At 45.2% G+C, this 21,646-nt stretch overlaps 1 protein-coding gene across 1 annotated transcript; it reads left to right on the plus strand.

Annotated features, from left to right (window-relative positions):
* Window positions 1-477: 477 nt before the first annotated feature.
* Window positions 478-19,497, plus strand: tinagl1 (tubulointerstitial nephritis antigen-like 1). The gene is made up of 7 exons (XM_024141765.2): window positions 478-601; window positions 956-1,106; window positions 1,267-1,453; window positions 3,559-3,604; window positions 11,523-11,646; window positions 18,753-18,798; window positions 19,122-19,497. The coding sequence occupies exons 1-7, from the start codon at window positions 481-483 to the stop codon at window positions 19,287-19,289; spliced, it is 843 nt and encodes a 280-aa protein (XP_023997533.2). The 5' UTR covers window positions 478-480; the 3' UTR covers window positions 19,290-19,497.
* The last annotated feature ends 2,149 nt before the right edge of the window (window positions 19,498-21,646 follow it).

The following is a 21,646-nucleotide window of genomic DNA, read 5'->3' on the forward strand; positions in this document are numbered from 1 at the left end:
TCCTCTTGTTTGGTTTGTCAGCCTCCATTCTTTTTGTTGGTTTGTCAGTCCCTCTTTTTGTTTGGTTTGTCAGCCTCCTCTTGTGTTGGTTGTCAGCCTCTCTTGTTGGTGGTTTGTCAGCCCTCTTGTGGTGGTGTTGTCAGCCTCTCTTGGTTTTGTTGTTTGTCAGCCCCTGTTGTTGGTTTGTCAGCCTCTTTGTGTTGGTTTGAGCTCCTCTTGTTTGTTGAGTTTGTCGAGCCTCTCTTGGTTAGTTGGTTTGTCAGCCTCCTCTTGTTGTTGGTTTGTCAGCCTCCTCTTGCTGTTGGTTTGTCAGGCTCTTACCGTCTGGCCGCTGGAACACCTACTGTAGGTTTTTGGGAGTAATAATTAATTTTATTTGTATACTTCCAAATAAAATATCAAGGTGGTCAAGTACATTGAAACAGGATTGAAACTGCACATTAGCTAATTCCTGTTCGATATCCCCATGCTCAGGTGAATATGGATACTCAGAATGACCGTCTGCCTCAGTACTTCAACGCAGCAGAGAAGTGGCCTGGAAAGATCCATGAACCCCTGGACCAGGGCAACTGCGCTGCGTCCTGGGCCTTCTCTACTGCAGGTGAGACACAAAATGCTAGTAAAACACTGGCAGAATACTGGCAAATGCAAGTAAATACGGGCAAAATATTGACAAAGTACTGGTAAAATACTGGCAAAAGGCTGGTAAAATGCTGGCAGAATACTGGTAAAACGCTGGTATTTTGGTGAATTACTGGAATTTTTGTAAAATACTGTTAAATGTGGGTCAAGAAAATATAGCAATATTGCAAAATAATGGAAAGATGCTGGTAAAATGGTCATAAAATTACTTATTTGAACTTCCATCTCATTCCCACAGAACATCTCTTAGGACATTTCACAGAATTTATTTAAAAACACTCTCTTTCTTTCTATCTCACTTTCCATTGATCAGCGGTGGCATCGGATCGAATCTCCATCCAGTCGATGGGTCACATGACCCCTCAGCTGTCGCCCCAGAACCTAATTTCCTGTGACACGCGCAACCAAGGGGGCTGTGCTGGAGGACGTATRGACGGAGCCTGGTGGTACCTGAGACGCAGAGGGTAGGACATATTTCACTGTGACACCAGGCACAATATTTTTTTATGATAAAATTAAGGGTCAGTTTAAGTTTTTTTAGCTGTGAGTTAATGATTTATTGAATATGGTATGTTCTCTATCTCTCATCATCTATCTGCCTCCATCTCTCTCTCTCTCTCTTAGTGTGGTGACAGAGGAGTGCTACCCGTTCTCTGCTCCCCAGCATACGCCAGCGAAGGTGGGCCTCTGTATGATGCAGAGTCGCTCTGTGGGCAGAGGGAAGAGACAGGCTACTGCACGCTGCCCCAGCACACACACCTACCACAATGATATCTACCAGTCTACACCTCCCTACAGGCTCTCATCAAACGTATGTACACACACACACACTATTACCACCATCAAAACATCTCCTGTCCAACACCTCTCCACGGGATGTGTACCTCTGACATCAGTTTATCACCGCTTGCAAAACATACTCTGTAATCCTCCATAACCATGGTAAAGTACGTTGCATGAGCTCTGTACACACCTGGCTGAATTCCTCACGCTACATTAGCCCATAATCTCTCTCACGTGTTTGTCTTAATGTGTTTTCTCTACCGTCAAGAAAGTACAGAAGTCTCCYTTTGCTCGCTCATAAATGAATTCCTTGTGAAGGATGCAGGCCTTTCCATTTCCATGTGGCAGAAAGAGAAAGAGTAGAGGTGTAGATATTAAATGGTAGGCTATAGTTAGATAACTTCTGGGCAACATCAGTCGTCAACATCACTCACCTGTAGGGCCTATTTTCCGGTTTACACTTGAACACGCCAGATTTCTCAACTGATCAGAGACAGAGTGGGTAGCAGCAGGGAATGCTACTGGAGTGAGCTACAGTAGATCAACAGGAAAGCCTGTATCTATTACATTAAGTCTGTGTCCCAAATAGCACCCTATTCCCTACATAGTACACTACCCTATGGACCCTCGTCAAAAGTAGTGCACTATGTAGGGAATAGGGTGCCATTAAGGAGGCAGCCTAACTGTTTCCAGAGTACATGTGCACTTAGAGAACCCACATGCACCCACTTGTTTTATATCCTAATCAAAGTAGACCCACTGAACAACATCCTACCTGTGGTTTATTACCTCTCACCATCAATCATTCTAAATTATGCTTAATGTTGGAAATCATTACAGCATATTTATCTGGCTCTATAACCTCTCAAGTCACCGAGAGATGTATTGTATTATCTACAGATTTATGTTGATATTCCCTCCACTTTGTCTCTTTCATCGAATCACAGATCTGTCCATCTCTTTCCTTTCATCTAATCACAGATCTGTCAATCTCTTTCCTTTCATCTAATCACAGTTCTGTCCATCTCTTTCCTTTCATCTAATCACAGATCTGTCCATCTCTTTCCTTTCATCTAATCACAGATCTGTCATCTCTTTCCTTTCATCTAATCACAGATCTGTCCATCTTTTTCCTTTCATCTAATCACAGATCTGTCCATCTTCTTCCTTTCATCTAATCACAGATCTGTCCATCTCTTTCCTTTCATCTAAATCACAGATCTGTCCATCTCTTTCCTTTCATCTAATCACAGTTCTGTCCATCTCTTTCCTTTCATCTAATCACAGATCTGTCCATTCTTCTTCCTTTCATCTAATCACAGATCTGTCCATCTCTTTCCTTTCATCTAATCACAGTTCTGTCCATCTCTTTCCTTTCATCTAATCACAGATCTGTCCATCTCTTTCCTTTCATCTAATTACAGATCTGTCCATCTCTTTCCTTTCATCTAATCACAGATCTGTTCATCTCTTTCCTTTCATCTAATCACAGATCTGTCCATCTCTTTCTTTTCTAATCACAGATCTGTCCATCTTTTCCTTTCATCTAATCACAGATCTGTCCATCTCTTTCCTTTCATCTAATCACAGATCTGTCCATCTCTTTCCTTTCATCTAAATCACAGATCTGTCCATCTCTTTCCTTTCATCTAATCACAGTTCTGTCCATCTCTTTCCTTTCATCTTATCACAGATCTGTCCATCTTCTTTCCTTTCATCTAATCACAGATCTGTCCATCTCTTTCCTTTCATCTAATCACAGTTCTGTCCATCTCTTTCCTTTCATCTAAAATACAGATCTGTCCATCTCTTTCCTTTCATCTAATCACAGATCTGTCCATCTCTTTCCTTTCATCTAAATCACAGATTCTGTCCATCTCTTTCCTTTCATCTAATCACAGTTCTGTCCATCTCTTTCCTTTCATCTAATCACAGTCTGTCCATCTTCTTTCCTTTCATCTAATTCACAGTTCTGTCCATCTCTTTCCTTTCATCTAAATCACCAGATCTGTCCATCTCTTCTTTTATCTAATCACAGATCTGTCCATCTCTTTCCTTTCATCTAATCACAGATCTGTCCATCTCTTTCCTTTCATCTAATCACAGTTCTGTCCATCTCTCGCTTCTTCACAGGAGAAGGAGATCATGAAGGAGATTATGGATAACGGCCCAGTGCAAGGTAGGATGGTCTAGTGATGATGACTTACTGTGTGTGCGCGTGCATGCATTTGCCACCGGCAACTGTAAAATGATGAGATACTGGAACCATATGTGCATGCTGTAGCGCTCAGAGCCATCTCTTGGTTTTCTGAATGAATACAAACGGGCAAGACAGCCTTAGCTTCTGCTTAAGGAGGAAAATTGGGTATGAGAGGATGTGTATCAGATGTTTGGCTATAACTCTGATTTATCATGCCATTGTTGGACATTGTTGGACTGATATTCAGGAGGAATAGTGACTTTGTACAGGGTATGTAATGTGGTGAACATGCCAGAGACCTAAAAAACATTGTCAGCCACCAGAGGCTTTAGCTTAGAGGGATAGCTGAGGCAGCTCAATTGACAAAAGCTCGAACCCCAGTGATTAGGACTGTTTATAGTGTAGCTTCCAACCCAACCCTTAGTTTATACACCTTGATATGTAGACTTCTCACCTTGCCGTAATGATTTTCTTATGATTTATGGACAATGTCCTAAGATACAATTACTTTGGATACAAATGTGTCACCTGGAAAACACCTGGTTGAAATTAGTTAACGTCACCAAGCATCTGCTAGTATTCATAAACAGACATATCTGAGCTCCCTCTCTCTTTGTAGAACAGAGAGAAGTTCTTAACACATGTTTCACACTGCCTCACAAGCAGTGAAAAGTGTAAAGTGTAAAAAGGTGAGGCCTCAGGTAGGGAATTTGACCTTTGAAAGAACTGTGATGTTGACTGATGTCTGTGACCTCAGACTCAATTTGATCTGGGTCACCTAGCCAGGGGATACAACTGGTGTTCCTGATGCTATTCATTATACACGGTTGTCCGAAACAATTTAAAATTCCTCAGAAGTTTGGATGGAGAGAGTGAAATGCGTAGAAAGGGAGATTGAAAGGAAGAGAGAAATAGAGAATGACAAATAGACAGTGGAATGTAGACTGTGTGAGTGTTAGTACACTGTATACCTTTATGTGCACGTGTATGTGTGTACGTGTGGTTGTACAGAGGTAGCATGAGTCTGTTCCAGCCTTGATGTATTGTTGCAAACAGCAGGACTGAAACATTGGCCTGCTGACAACTTGTCCTTTCTTTTCCCTTGAATTTCTGTTGTTGCCTTTGCCATAGAGGAGTGTGTGTCCTTGTTTATTGGCAGTAAGAGAACAAGAGAATGGTAACCTAGTAAGAACAGGTAGTCCTCCAAATGTGGGAATTACTCAGCGAGAGTTCCAGATTGTTTTTCCCAGTGGGGTTTCTAGTGAGAAAGTCACAGGGAGTTTAGCTCTAATGGGTTTCTAGTGAGAAAGTCACAGGGAGTTTAGCTCTGATGGGTTGTCTATGGTAGAAAGTCACAGGGCAGTTTATCTCTAAATGCGGGTGGTCTGAGTGAGAAAGTCACAGGGAAGTTTATTCTAATGGCGTGGTCTAGTTGAGAAAGGGCACAGGGAGTGTATCGGCGTAATGCGGTTCCTCTAGTGATGGAAAAGTCACAGGGAGCTTTATCTTCTCTAAGGGGTTCTCAGTGAGAAAGTCACAGGGTTAGGTTTAGCTGTCTAATGGGGTTTCTAGTGGAGAAAAGTCACAGGGAGTTGATATCTCTAATGGGGTTTCTAGGAGAAAAGGCCACAGGGAGTTTTAGCTCTGGAATGGCGTTTTCTAGTGAGAAAGTCACAGGGAGTTTTAGTCTAATGGGTTTCTAGTGAGAAAGCACAGGAGTTTTAGCTACTAATGGTTTCCTAGGTGAGAAAGTCACAGGGAGAGTTTATCTCTACATGGGTTTCTAGTGCAGAAGTCACAGGAGTTTATCTCTAATGGGTTATCTTAAGTGACAGAACTCCAGGAGTTTATCTCTAATGAGGCAGTTTCTCTATTTGAGGAAAGTTCACAGTGGAGTTAGCCTCTAACTGGGTTTCTAGTGGAAGAAAGTCACAGGGAGTTTAGCCTAATGGGTTTCTAGTGAGAAAGGTCACAGGAGCTTTAGCTCATAATGGGGTTTCAGTGAGAAGTCACAGGGGAGTTTAGCTCTATTGAGTTTCTAGGAGAAAGTCACAGGGAGTATTAGCTCTTAAATGGGTTCTAGTGAGAAAAAGATCACCAGGACGGTTTAGCTCTAATGGGTTTCTGAGTGAGAAAAGTCACAGGGAAGTTTAGCTGCTAATGGGTGTCTAAGTGAGAAAAGTCAGCAGGAAGTTTATCTCTAATGGTTTCTAGTTGAGAAAGTCACAGGAGGTGTTAAGCTCCTTAATGGGTTTCTAAGTGAGAAAGTCACAAGAGTTAATATCTCTAATGGGTGGCTAGTGAGAAAGCTCAAGGGAGTTTAGCTCTAATGGAGAGTTTCTAGTGCAGAAAGTCACAGGGAGATTTTAGCTCCTAATGGGTTTCTAGTGAGAAAGTCACAGGGATTTAGCTCTATAATGGGTTTCCTAAGTTGAGAAAAGTCCACAGGGAGTATTAGCTCTAATGGGTTCTAGTTGAGAAAAGTCACAGGGAGTTTAGCTCTAATGGGTTTCTGGTGAGAAAGTCACAGGGAAGTTTAGCTCTAATGGGTTGCTAGTTGAGAAAAGTCACAAAAGGGAGTTTATCTCTTAATGGTTCTAGTGAGAAAGTCACAGGGAGGTTTACAGCTCTAATGGGTTTCTAGTGGCAGAAAAGTTCACAGGGAGTTTAGCTCTAATGGGTTCTAGTGAGAAAGTCACAGGGGCGAGTTTATCTCTAATGGGTTTCTAGTGAGAAAGTGTGTCACAGGGGAGTTTATGCTCTAATGGGTTTTCTAGTGAGAAAGTCACAGGGAGTTTATCTCTAATGGGGTTTTCTAGTGAGAAAAGTCACAGGGAGTTTAGCTCTAAATGGGCTGCTAGTGGAGAAAGTCACAGGAGGAGTTTTAGCTCTAATGGGTTTCTAGTGAGAGGTCACAGGAGTTTAGCTCTTAATGGGTTTCTGTGAGAAAGTCACAGCGGAGGATAGCTGTCTATATGCGTTTCTAGTGAGAAAGTCACAGGGAGTTTAGCTCTAATGGGGTTTCTAGTGAGAAAGTCACAAGGGAATTTAGCTCATAATCGGGTTTCTATGTGAGTAAAGTCACAGGGAGTTTAGCTTCCTAATGGGTTTCTAGCTGAGAACAGTCACAGGCGAGGTTTAGCTCTAATGGGTGTTTTAGTGAGGACAAGTCACAGGGAGTTTTAGCATACTAATGGGGTTTCTAGTAGAAAGTCACAGGGAGTTTATCTCTAATGGGGTTTCTAAGTGAGAAAGTCACAGGGCAGCTTTTAGCTCTAATGGAGTTTCTAGTGAGAAAGTCACAGGGAGTTTAGCTCTAATGGCTTTTCTAGGCGTGAGACAAGTCACAGGGAGGTTTACAGCTCTAATGGGGTTTTCTAAGTGGAGAAAGTCACAGGGAGTTTAGCGTCTAATGGCCGTTTCTAGTGAAAAGTCACAGGTAGCTTTAGCTCTACATTGGGTTTCAGTGGGAGAAAAGTCACAGGGAGTTTAGCTCTAATGGTTTCTAGTGAGAAAGTCACAGGGAGTTACTCTAATGGGTCAGTAGAAAGTCACAGGGAGTTTAGCTACTAATGGTTTCTAGGAGGAAAGTCACAGGGAGTTTTAGCTCTAATGGGTTTCTTAGTGAGGTGAGAAAGTCACAGCGGGGAGTTTACCTACTAAATGGGCGTTTCTAGTGAGAAAAGTCACAGGGGAGTTTATCTCTTAATGGGGCTAGTGAGAAATGTCACAGGGATTTAGCTCTAATGGGTTTTCGGAGTGAGTGAAAGTCACAGGCAGAGTTAGCTCTAATGGGTTTCTAGTGCACCGCCGATCAGAGCCAGTCCCGCACAGCTACAGTTGTACTTTGCTGATGTTTGTGTGATTCTACTCAAGGGGGGGGGGGGGGGGGGAAAAAAATTGGGTGGGAAATTGCCTCAGGAAGAAGTAACGCGAACATCTCTTACCCACGGTTCGCGATCCCTTCCTGCCCCGCCAGTTCGTACAAATAGGGTTAACATTCAGCATAGGAACGTGTTTCCTTGATTTTAAGGTTGAGCGTCCAAGGCCGCTGGGTTTCACCAGATCGCAGATGGAAATTCGGCCTTACGATCGCATCATACACACTACATACGGCTTCGGAAGATTTATATCACTGCAGTTTCTGCCAAAAACACCCACCCGCAGACGGAAATCTCCGGCCTAAGTGCGTCACACACCGGTTGCGAAGGCATGTAGTCCAATGCTGATAAGAGCTACAGAAAGGCACAGCTCCTGCTCTCAGATCAGCTTTCTCCATTCAAATCTTACCTTAACGTTAAGAATTATTCCACAATACGGATAGACAGAGTTCAGCTCCTAGGAGCAGGGTGGTCTCCAAACCCTGTGTCGCTGGAGAGTGCACCCTCCTGTAGGTTATCACTCCCAACCCTGTTCCTGTAGCAGATCTACCCTCCTGTAGTGTTATCACTCCAACCCTGTTCCTGGAGAATCTACCCTGCCTGTAGGTTATCACTCCAACCCTGTCCTGGGAGATCTACCCTCCTGTAGGTATATCACTCCAAAAGCTCTGTTCCTGGAGATTCTACCCTCCTGTGTAGGTTATCACTCCGAATGCCCCGAGTTGCATGCACGTAAACCTATTCAGCGTATCCCTAAACAGCTAATTGCGCGATAAAATAGGTGATGGTGAGATTAGCGGCTTGGGAGGTCGACACACTAAGAGATCTCTGGACAGTGAGCTCTCTGAGGAACAGGGTTGGGGTGAAAAACAGACTAGGACAGTAGCTCTCCAGCGAACAGGACCTGGTTGCGAGGTGAAACAGGAGCAAGGACAGTTAACTACTCCAGGACAGTGGTTAGGGGTGAAAACAGAGGCGCGAAGCGGACAGCGATAGCTCTCCAGGAACAGGGTTGGAGAGCTTCTGTTCTAGAGAGATATTATCACAGAGGGCTTCAAATATTGAGGTGGCTTATTCCAATGCTTACCCTATGATAATGCACTAAATCAGGATTTGGCACAAAATTGCACACGTTGTTACACATCATTAAATATATTTAAGCAAAATTACAGACAGTAGCCTACAATTTGCAAAAGAGAACTCAGTTGAACATTACATTTATTTCAACATATTTAATTATAAACAGTGCATTCGGGAAGAGTTCAGTACCCTTGTCTTTTTCCACATTTTGTTACGTTACAGCCTTATTCCATTCTTGATTAAATCGTTTTTCCCACTCATCAATATACACACAATACCCCATAATGACAAAGCATAAACAGGTTTTTAGATTGTTTTGCAAATGTATTAAAAATAAAAACAGAAATATTATATCTCTCTGTACTTTGCTCCATTCATCTTTCCCTCGATCCTGACTAGTCTCCCAGTCCCTGTACCCACAGCACCATGCTTCACTGTAGGGATGGTGCCAGGTTTCCTCCAGACGTGATGCTTGGCATTAAGGCCAAAGAGTTCAACCTTGGTTTCATCAGACCACAGATGACCTTGATGACAGCTTTGCACACTCTTGGCATTCTATCAACCAGCTTCACCTGGAATGCTTATCCAACAGTCTTGAAGGAGTTCCCTCATATGCTGAGCACTTGTTGGCTGCTTTTCATTCACTCTGCAGTCCAACTCATCCCAAACCATCCCAATTGGGTTGAGGTCTTGTGATTGTGGAGGCCAGGTCATCTGATGCAGCACTCCATCACTCTCCTTCTTGGTCAAATAGCCCTTAAATGAGTTGTGTTGGGTCATTGACCTGTTGAAAACAAATATAGTCTACTAAGCGCAAACCAGATGGGATGGCATATTGCTGCAGAATGCTGTGGTAGCCGTGCTGGTTAAGTGTGCCTTGAATTAGAAATATATCACAGACAGTCTCACCAACAAAGCACCTCACATCATCACACGTTCCCGTGTGGCTCAGTTGGTAGAGCATGGCGCTTGCAACGCCAGGGTTGTGGGTTCATTCCCCACGGGGGGACCAGGATGAATATGTATGAACTTTCCAATTTGTAAGTCGCTCTGGATAAGAGCGTCTGCTAAATGACTTAAATGTAAATGTAATCACACCTCCCCCTCCGTGCTTCAAGGTGGGAAATACACATGCTCTGTMTCTCACAAAGACACAGCGGTTGGAACCAAAGATCTCAAATTTGGACTCATCAGACCAAAGGACAGATTTCCACTGGTCTAAAGTCCATTGCTCGTGTTTCTTGGCGCAAACAACTCTCTTCTTATTATTGGTGTCCTTTAGTAATGGTTTCTTTGCAGCAATTTGACCATGAAGGCCTGATTCACGCAGTCTCCTCTGAACAGTTGATGTTGAGACGTGTCTGTTACTTGAACTCTGTGAAGCATTTATTTGGGTTGCAATTTCTGAGGCTGGTAACTCTAATGAACTTATCTGCAACAGCAGCGGTAACTCTGGGTCTTCCGTTCCTGTGTTGGTCCTCATGAGAGCCAGTTTCATCATAGCACTTGATGGTTTTTGCGACTACACTTGAAGAAACTTTCGAAGTTCATGAAATATTCCAGATTTACTGACCTTCATGTCTTAAAGTGATAAAGGAGTGTCATTTCTCTTTGCTTATTTCAGTTGTTCTTGCCATACTATTGGCTTGGTCTTTTACCAAATAGGGCTATCTTCTGTGTACAACCCCTACCTTGTCACAACACAACTGATTGGCTCAAACGCATTTAGAAGGAAAGAAATTCCACACATTTACTTTTAACAAGGCACACCTGTTAATTGAAATGCATTCCAGGAGACTACCTTATGAAGTTGGTTGAGAGAATGCCAAGAGTGTGCAAAGCTGTCATTAAGGCAAAGGGTGGCTACTTTGAAGGATCTCAAATATCAAATATATTTTTATTTGTTTAACACTTTTTTTGGTTACTACATGATTCCATATGTGTTATTTTATCGTTTTGATGTCTTCACTATTATTCTACAATGTAGAAAATAGTAAAAAATAAAGAAAAACCCTTGAATGAGTAGGTGTGCCCAAACTTTTGACTGGTACTGTATATATATTTTTCAATACATTTTAGAATAAGGCTGTAATTGGCAACTTTATATTTGTAGTAGAGCTGTGCCATATGGAAAAAAAATGCTTGTCGCAATAAATTGCCTAAAATAATGCAATAATCATAAATAGAACGATAAGTGTATAACATTAATGTGCACAATAGTTTTTTAAATTATCCTTTCAACTACTACTACTAAATTGATGGTTGTAGCCAATCGCCAATATTYGCAAACTTATTTAATTTCAAACTTCACATTTCTCTAGTATAGGCTACTTATTGTAATGAACGATATCAGCAAAATGCCTGCGATAAGTGATCGGCATGGTCGGTGTCAATCATTTTCGATTCATTGTCCCAGCTCTAATTTGTAGTCAACTTCATTGTAAAGTTATTGGCGGTCACAGAGAGACAGATAAACTAAACATCTTGATTCTATGTTTAGCAGAGATCTTCTGTGTATAATGTGGCGTAGAAACCCCCCCCCCACATCTAACCAAGTAATTAGCTGTTTGATGAGTGGTCTGAGGCAGTCGATAAATAACACGCTTTTTAAAGCGCAACTTTAGTAACGATGGTTTTGGGAAAAAGCTTGGAGATTAAACGATGCTCCTACAAAGGTTCGAACGATTACCTTAGCCTTAAGATGGTTTTGGGAAACCAGGCCTTGGTTACCTTTGAACTACAGTGATGCTTTCTTTACCTAATATGGGTTAATAGGAAAGTTGCTTATATCTATGTTTTTCAACAATATTGAAGCATGAACTAAGGGCCTTTGGTTGGTCCTTTTATAACCATCTGAGAAGCTATAGATTTGTCTGCCTGTATAAAGTGTGGTTCTGTGTTTCCAGTTCATCTAGCTTGTGTTTTTTTRCCTGCAGCCATCCTGGAGGTCCATGAGGACTTCTTCGTCTATAAGAGTGGGATCTATAAACACACAGACGTCAGCTTCACCAAACCGCCACACTACCGCAAACACAACACACACTCCGTCAGGATCACAGGGTAAGGCTGTCAATCATCTGCTGTCTGTTATAGCTTTGTGTTGTCTTCTATCCGTTGTTCTGTGATTACATTTAATTCGACAGTCAGTATGTGGGAGCCAGTATGGGAAGAAAATGGTGGTGTTACTGTGGATGTCTTGTGTTCAGTCTTCACCTTCCTCAAATGTTATTGTGGACTAAATGCATTCAATATATCTTATCAAATGTTCCATAATTCATATCTAAGGCAGGGATTCAATACAAGGTGGATTATAGTGCAGCACACTATACAGGTGACATTGCAGCTGACGTGTAAATTACCTTTACAGTCTGTTATAGTGCACTGTGCTATAATTCACCTTGCATTGAATTCCGGCCTAAGTCTACCAACAATAGCAAACCTCAGTATACTTGTTTGCATTTTCCAAGTTATCAAATGATGAAAGCATCTTCATGTATACAGTCCCAGACCGCATGCTACCACAGGTGTGTTATGTTCTCCAGTGTGCCAAAGAGAGATGTCCTCCCTCCCCTTTTGTCTGTCGCTCCTTCTGTCGGAGACACACCTTGGCTCCAGTCCTCTATTCCCCAGACAAGCCCCTTAGTTACCACAGAGACCACAAAAATGCAGGCAGACACTACACACCTGGATCACCTCCCCACCCCTTCRCGTCACGCCCCTGTCACTCCACCCCCACCCCTCTGTCTCCCTCTGGGAGTAGAATGAGCGAGTCCCTAGACATGGATCTAAGGTCAATGATGATGTTTGGAGGTTAATAGATTAGGTTAGGTTTTGGGGGGGGTAAGCTGATCCTAGATCTGTGCCTAAGGACAACTTCTATGAAGAGCGCACATTTCCTCCCAGACAGTATTCTCTCCATCTCCCCTCCACAACCTTTTACCCCCAACACCCCATCCCGGCCAAATACTCACATCATAGTTTAGTCTGAGTGACCAGGTATTTGTTTTCTACTGTTTGACTGGGCTGTGTATTCTAGGCATTAGAACACTTATGACTAGAATGAGGAAAGGCATGCGTTATGAACACACTTCCCTCTTGTAAAGAGCCATTTGATGTGTTTTTCTCCAGCTGGTTTTTAAATGTCAATGACATGCTATACTTTACTATCGTGAAATTATCACCATCTGAGTCTGTTAGCTACCGTGGAATTTTTGGCTTGGGTGGCCTGCGCAGGGGTGTGCGTGTGTGGTGCGTGTGTGTGTGTGTGTGTGCTGCGTGCGTGTGTGCGTGTGTGCTGCGTGTGGCATGCGCAGGGTGTGCGTGTGTTGCGCGTGTGCGTGTGCGTCGTGCGTGTGTTGTGGTGTGTGTGTGATGTGTGTGTTGTGTGTGTGTGTGTGTTGGTGGTGTGTGTTGTGTGTGTGTGCGTGCGTCTGCGCTGCGTGCGCTGCGTGCGTGCGTGCGTGCGTGCGTGCGTGCGTGCGTGCCGTGCGTGCGTGCAGTTGCGTGCGTGCGTCGTGTGTCCAGCGTTGCTGCAATGCTAAAGCCACCATAATAAAAACTGGAGTTGGAGGTTTGTTGTCTTTGGCTTGAACATGCCTTCCAGTTGAATAAAAAGGAGCTCTGAGAAGAGCGCTGCGAGCCGTCATGGAGGGCAGTTTCTCTAACTCCTTATCTGATCGGCCATTGATTCAAGAAAACAGAGGATGGAATATCACTCACGCCTGCCCGTCCTGCTGCTTGTTTGGGTCTCCATCGTGATATTGTGTCATTAATTTTAGGAATGTGTGTATTTGTCAGTGTGTATTTCTACCGCATTTTTGTGGTATAATCATAGCCATGTCTGAAAACTTTATTTACCTATACCTGGTTTGTCTCTGACATCAAGTGAGTGCTCTGTTTGCTTGGTTGCTTGTGAGTAATATTTCACATGTATGTATAAATATATTAGATTATCGGGATTCGGGCAGCAGCTGAATTTTTCTTGAGCGGATGGTCTGGTGGCAGAACATAATTACAAATCCTTTATAGACTGCAAATTGAACACAAAAAGACCAAACATATATAATGTCTGACTAAAACATAGCAGTTTCAACCTTGCTATCATTATACACAAAACAAACAAAGTTTATTTGTCACGTGCGCCGAATACAACCTTACAGTGAAATGCTTACTTACAGGCTCTAACCAATAGTGCAAAAAAGGTATTAGGTGAACAATAGGTAAGTAAAGAAATAAAACAACAGTAAAAAGACAGGCTATATACAGTAGCGAGGCTATAAAAGTAGCGAGGCTACATACAGACACCGGTTAGCCAGGCTGATTGAGGTAGTATGTACATGTAGATATGGTTAAAGTGACTATGCATATATGATGAACAGAAAGTAGCAGTAGCGTAAAAGAGGGGTTGGCGGGTGGTGGGTGGCGGGACACAATGCAGATAGCCCGGTTAGCCAATGTGCGGGAGCACTGGTTGGTCGGCCCAATTGAGGTAGTATGTACATGAATGTATAGTTAAAATGACTATGCATATATGATATACAGAGAGTAGCAGCAGTGTAAAAAGAGGGGTTTGGGGTGGGTTGTTGGGGTGGCACACAATGCAAATAGTCCGGGTAGCCATTTGATTACCTGTTCAGGAGTCTTATTGCTTGGGGGTAAAAACTGTTGAGAAGCCTTTTTGTCCTAGACTTGGCACTCCGGTACCGCTTGCCATGCGGTAGTAGAGAGAACATTCTATGACTGGGGTGGCTGGGGTCTTTGACAAATTTTAGGGCCTTCCTCTGACACCGCCTGGTGTAGAGGTCCTGGATGGCAGGCAGCTTAGCCCCAGTGATGTACTGGGCCATACGCACTACCCTCTGTAGTGCCTTGCGGTCAGAGAACGAGCAATTGCCCTACCAGGCAGTGATGCAACCAGTCAGGYTGCTCTCGATGTTGCAGCTGTAGAACCTTTTGAGGATCTCAGGACCCATGCCAAATCTTTTTAGTTTCCTGAGGGGGAATAGGCTTTGTCGTTCCCTCTTCACGACTGTCTTGGTGTGTTTGGACCATTCTAGTTTGTTGTTNATGCCAAATCTTTTTAGTTTCCTGAGGGGGAATAGGCTTTGTCGTTCCCTCTTCACGACTGTCTTGGTGTGTTTGGACCATTCTAGTTTGTTGTTAATGTGGACACCAAGCAACTTGAAGCCCTCAACCTGCTCCACTACAGCCCCGTCGATGAGAATGGGGGCCTTCTCGGTCCTCCTTTTCCTGTAGTCCACAATCATCTCCTTAGTCTTGATTACGTTGAGGGATAGGTTGTTATTCTGGCACCACCTGGCCAGGTCTCTGACCTCCTCCCTATAGGCTGTCTCGTCGTTGTCGGTGATCAGGCCTACCACTGTTGTGTCGTCTGCAAACTTAATGATGGTGTTGGAGACGTGCCTGGCCATGCAGTCGTGGATGAACAGGGAGTACAGGAGGGAACTGAGCACGCACCCCTGGGGAGCTCCAGTGTTGAGGATCAGCGTGGCAGATGTGTTGCTACTTACCCTCACCACCTGGGGGCGGCCCGTCAGGAAGTCCAGGATCCAGTTGCAGAGGGAGGTGTTTAGTCCCAGGATCCTTAGCTTAGTGATGGGCTTTGAGGGTACTATGGTGTTGAACGCTGAGCCGTAATCAATGAACAGCATTCTCACTTAAGTGTTCCTTTTTTCCAGGTGGGAAAGGGCAGTGTGGAGTGGAATAGAGATTGCATCATCTGTGGATCTGTTTGTGCGGTATGCAAATTGGAGTGGGTCTAGGGTTTCTGGGATAATGGTGTTGATGTGAGCCATTACCAACCTTTCAAAGCACTTCATGGCTACGGATGTAAGTGCTACGGGTCTGTAGTCATTTAGTCAGGTTGCCTTTGTGTTCTTGGGCACAGGGACTATGGTGGTCTGCTTGAAACATGTTGGTATTACAGACTCAATCAGTGACACCTGCCAGTTGGTCAGCACATGCCCGGAGCACACATCCTGGTAATCCGTCTGGCCCCGCGGCCTTGTGTATGTTGACCTTTTTAAAGGTCTTACTCACGTCGGCTACGGAGAGCGTGATCACACAGTCATCCGGAACAGCTGATGCTCTCATGTATGCCTCAGTGTTGCTTGCCTCGAAGCGAGCATAGAAATGATTTAGCTCGTCTGGTGGGCTCGTGCCACTGGGCAGCTCGCGGCTGTGCTTTCCTTTGTAGTCTGTAATAGTTTGCAAGCCCTGCCACATAAGACGAGCGTCGGAGCTGGTGTAGTATGATTCAATCTTAGCCCTGTATTGACGCTTTGCCTGTTTGATGGTTTGTCGCAGGGCATAGCAGGATTTCTTGTAAGCTTCCGGGTTAGAGTCCCGCACCTTGAAAGTGGCAGCTCTACCCTTTAGCTTGATGCGGATGTTGCCTGTAATCCATGGCTTCTGGTTGGGGTATGTACGTACAGTCACTGTGGGGACGACGTCCTCAATGCACCTATTGATAAAGCCAGTGACTGATGTGGTGTTCTACTCAATGCCATCGGAAGAATCCCGGAACATATTCCATTCTGTGATAGCAAAGCAGTCCTGTAGTTTAGCATCTGCTTCATCTGACCACTTTTTAATAGACGAGTCACTGGTGCTTCCTGCTTTAATTTTTGCTTGTAAGCAGGAATCAGGAGGATAGAGTTGTGGTCGGATTTACCAAATGGAGGGCGANATAGACGAGTCACTGGTGCTTCCTGCTTTAATTTTTGCTTGTAAGCAGGAATCAGGAGGATAGAGTTGTGGTCGGATTTACCAAATGGAGGGCGAGGGAGAGCTTTGACTCTGTGTGTGGAGTACAGGTGATCTAGAATTTTTTTCCCTCTGGTTGCACATTTAACATGTTGATAGAAGTTTCCCTGCAATCACGTGTCTCTCTATTATGCGTGGGAATACTTGGGAACAGAATCATTTGGAGCTGATTTCCAACAATATAAAAATATATATATAAAAAAGTAAGTTGGGGAACTCTGGTCTCGAGTCTCGGTCTATCAAGATCAATAGCATAAAACTGATTCCCAAATGGCGCCCTATTCCCTTTATAGTGCACTACTTTCACCAAGGCCCATAGTGCTCAGCTCAAAATAAGTGCTCTGTATAGGGAACATGGTGCCATTTGGGGCACACTCTAGCTCTGGTCTGTCCTGGAACACTGCTGGAGTATGGTCTGTCCTGTCTGGTCGGTCTGTCCTGTCTGGTCTGTCCTAAAACGCTGCTGGTGTCTAGTCTGAGCAGCATGCTCTACTGATGATGATGATGATGATGCTTGAAGCTCATCTTCCCTTTGCATCCAACCTCCGCTAACACTGCGGTTCTTTCGCTGGTTTGGGCTACGAACGCGAGGCTCGGTGGGTACCGAGGGTATGGATTTGGAGACGGGTTGGGGGGAAGAAGGGGGGTCAGGACAGGYTGCGTAGAGCCTGACTGTCACAAGCTTTGATGTTTTTACAAGCAAAATCCTGCTGCAGTGCGTTCTATTAAGCCAAGGGCCTGGGAAAGTTTGTGTTTAGGGCATTGAGGTCCACTCTGGTGGAAAGGGGATTGTCTGGTGTGTTGAACCCAACTGTACTGGACAGAGAGGGGATCAGGCCCATAGAGGAGGTCAGGGGTAAGGTGGGGGAGGACTGGTATGTCCCTCATTGTCCAGGGGGAACAACGCTAACTGGGGGAGATAAGGGCTCCGTAGTGGTCCAATTCTGTCTGGCTCTCTGGCTCTGCCCGTATACACACAAGTACACACACACATACACATGTGCGCACACACACACACGCACAAACGCACACACACGCAAACACACCCACACACACACAGTTTGGCCTCCCAAAACCCACATCCTGCCTTGCCTGGCTATTCAACCACATCGCTCCGGCCAAACGCCACGCCCACTAACATTTCTTCTTCACCATGAGTCTGAATTTGATCTTCTTCCCGACAACTTCTCCCATTCTAACCGTTCTGATTGGTCCCAGAAACCGATGGGTTGGGCCAGAGCCTGAACACAAGTGGTTAAAACAGCGTGGGGGACAACATCCCTCACTTTGGTGTCAGCAGAAATGGCTTCTAGGATGGCAGTCTCAGACTGAATGTATGTAGCGATAGCGGAATTAAAGGGTCGTCAGGCAACCTCCAGTCTCCATCTATTTCAGATGTGGTTGGGATGTTTGTACAGCTGTTTGTATTTGCTTTTTCAGAGCATGATGACCCTTGAACTATTGTCCAAACCAGAGTCGAGTAATAAAACATTATTCGCCAATGTTTTGGTGGCAGGCTACCGAGTTGGCAACAACTGAAAACACAACCTCTCTTTCCCAGCATTCCTATTCCCTTATAAAATATGAGGCTCCTAGAGGCCCTAGGAACTGGTGTTCACAAACAGAATGGGAATAGAACTGTAGCAAGGGAGAGGGCAGGGAATGTCGGTCTAAGACGCAGGGACGATGGGCCAAGTCCGACTGAGGGCAACTGCCAGATAGGACCAGAAGCTAAGGATGATGGGAATGTATGTGCCTTGGCCAGGAGGAGAGAGAGAGAGACCTCTACAGGGGTAAGGTGTATTTATTAGAGCCTCACTCAACCTTCAGCAATGTTGTTGTTGTCTGTGAGATGACAGGAGTCGGGCGGTGACCACTTCCTCACTGGCCATCCCTCTCCTTCCTGTTTCCTGAGCTGCGAGGGGGGAAGTGGCAGAGGGGGGAATTCAGTGTGCTACTGAGGAATCTGAATGATGTGTGTGTGTGTGTGTGTGTGTGTGTGTGTGTGTGTGTGTGTGTGTGGGCAGTATAATCGCTCTGGTGTTCCTTAGCCATGGTCATAAATAACATCTTGTTTTCAGGATGCTGTTAAGAGATGAAAGATGTTTTGTACTCAGCATCTCTACCTATACTTATAGCTCTTACTCAAATTGTGTCAGTTGTGTCAAAACACTCTCAGGTGTGCACATTCTTATGTGGGCGTGGGATATATTTAAAAAGCTACTTGTAAAAGGTTAAAAACAACCCAATTCACAACAGAATAATTGTCCGATTATTTTTACTTCCAGTGAAAAATGAAGAAACCTCTGAAGTTCATAATAATGTATTCCCTTTAGTTGAAAACAATCATGTCAGTAATCCGCCTGTGTGTTCTGTTCCAGGTGGGGAGAAGAGAGGAACTATGATGGGACAACTAAGAAGTACTGGGTAAGTAATGTCTCCTATCACATTACTCATCACATCTTTTTCTCTTTGTTGTCTCTTATTTGTGTAAATATCTTATTATCTATCTACCACAGGAGGTTGGTGGCTCCTTAATTAGGGAGGACAGGCTTGTGGTAATGGCTAGAGCAGATTCAGGGAACGGTATCAAATACATCAAACACATGGTTTCCATGTGTTTGTTGCCATTCCATTTGCTCTGTTTCAGCCATTGTTATGAACCGTCCTCCCCTCATCAGCCTCCTGTGGTCTCTCTCTACTATATCCACATTCTAACCCATGCCACTCTTTCTAATGACTTTTCCCAGATTGCTGCCAACTCGTGGGGGAAGAACTGGGGGGAGAACGGCTACTTCCGCATCGCTCGCGGAGAGAATGAGTGTGAGATCGAGGCGTTCGTGATCGGCGTGTGGGGTAGGGTCACCATGGAAGACATGCAAAGCCACCATCACCACCAACATCGCCGACGCAAGTAGAGACAGGCACTCCAGGAACTCAGCATCCCCAGACTCCCTACCCTTCACCCCGTACCCACTTCCCCTCACCAGCCCCAGAGACCCTACCTTTCACCACGTACCCACTTCCCCTCAGCATCCCCAGAGACCCTACCCTTCACCCTGTACCCACTTCCCCTTCCTACCCTGGGGGAGCAACTCAACCAGCCCCAGACCCCCTACCCTTCACCCCTCACCCACTTCCCCTTAGCATCCCCAGACCCCCTACCCTTCACCAAGTACCCACTTCCCCTCAGCATCCCAGAGTCCCTACCCTTCACCCGTACCCACTTCCCCTTAGCATCCCCAGACCCCCTACCCTTCACCCCGTACCCACTTCCCCTCAGCATCCCCAGAGTCCCTACCCTTCACCCCGTACCCACTTCCCCTCACCGCCCCAGACCCCCTACCCTTCACCAAGTACCCACTTCCCCTCACCAGCCCCAGAGCCCCTACCCTTCACCCCGTACCCACTTCCCCTCAGCATCCCCAGAGCCCCTACCCTTCACCCCGTACCCACTTCCCCTCACCAGCCCCAGACCCCCTACCCTTCACCAAGTACCCACTTCCCCTCACCAGCCCCAAGCCCCTACCCTTCACCCCGTACCCACTTCCCCTCAGCATCCCCAGAGCCCCTACCCTTCACCCCGTACCCACTTCCCCTCACCAGCCCCAGACTCCCTACCCTTCACCCCGTACCCACTTCCCCTCACCACCCCAGACTCCCTACCCTTCACCCGTACCCAACTTCCCCTCACCAGCCCCAGACTCCCTACCCTTCACCCCGTACCCACTTCCCTCAGCATCCCCAGAGCCCCTACCCTTCACCCCGTACCCACTTCCCCTCAGCATCCCCAGAGCCCCTACCCTTCACCCCGTACCCACTTCCCTCAGCATCCCCAGAGCCCCTACCCTTCACCCGCTACCCACTTCCCCTCAGCATCCCCAGACCCCCTACCCTTCACCCCGTACCCACTTCCCCTCAGCATCCCCAGAGCCCCTACCCTTCACCCTGTACCCACTTCCCCTTCCTACCCTCGGGGTGCAACTCAACCAGCCCCGTACTAAACTCTGGGGGAGCAACACAACCAGAACCCCGGAGTTCACACTCTGACCCTTGGAGGAACCAACTACCCCAAGAACCAATTCTCTTACCCCTTACACCCATATCCCCTTACCCAACACTGGAGGTATTGAAACCCCAGCCGCCCCCAACTTAACTCAAGGTTTATAGCATCAAAACAAGCTCACGGCCTMCGGGCTTAGAGGGGCTCCTCCATACAGCCTCCCCGGCTTCAGGACACAGCAATTATCACCTCAGGACTCACTATCCCAAAGACCACACTTCCCAGACTCCTTGGCTTTGGCCTGGGATCGACTGTTTACTTCCTGCTTCTGTTCAGAAGTCTTCATTTCCACTGTTGTGATGATGAAAGGACTGGCTTGATCTGAACTCTCTTTCTCTCTCTTTCACTCTCTCTCTCTGGAAGACAACCCCTTACGGACAGATTGGGATAGTGAGAACCAGAGAGATAGAATGTTAGATGACACAAGCACCAGAGAGAAACTAACAATCCACTTGTGTTACAGTTTAGTTAGTGTTATCACTGAGGACCTAACTCTTAATCATGCTAGCTATATCATTGATTAATGTATTCCTATTACTGTCAGCAGATCTGCAGTTGCAGTAGCCACGCATCTCTCTACACATTCCAAAAAAGCTGCATTTTACACTGGAAAGAGTGCTGGTCTAAGGCTTGGTGGTAGGTGGGATTGAGTTTAGTGAACTGTCCTTTTGACCAATAATTTATTTCCCCTCATTTACCAAAAAACTATGTTTTCTTTTTAGTACAATCCTGTACTATGCTAAGTGCATAGTACAGGATGGAGTCTCTGCAAGCTCTGGAAATGTTCAGTACCACATAACCTGTCTGGTTATGGAAGAGATGGTGTCAATCTTCCAATGATATCAAATCAACTTCAGTCTCATGGCCATGACAGCTCTTGACTGAATCCAACTGCTTGAACATAACCTTTCTGTAAGAATCATTTTAGTGGGTCAACCATTTAAAAATATCCCTTAATAGACAGTATACACTCTTAGAAGTAATAGAGCCTGGAAGAACCTTTAGAACCAAAGAACCAATTCTAAAAATTATTCGAGGAACCCCTGTGTAAAGGTTTAAATCAGAACCTTTTTGTGATGAGTGAGGTTCAATTTTGAACCTTTTTAATAATATACTGTAGAYGTGGCAGCCTATCAGAAGATTGGAGGTGTATCTTATTGGAGGTGTGGCTTTCAGATAGTTATTTTTGGCCACCCATTACAGTAAATGTCA

Source organism: Salvelinus sp. IW2-2015, unplaced genomic scaffold (assembly GCF_002910315.2).
Source record: "Salvelinus sp. IW2-2015 unplaced genomic scaffold, ASM291031v2 Un_scaffold2732, whole genome shotgun sequence".
Classification (NCBI taxonomy): Eukaryota; Metazoa; Chordata; class Actinopteri; order Salmoniformes; family Salmonidae; genus Salvelinus; species Salvelinus sp. IW2-2015.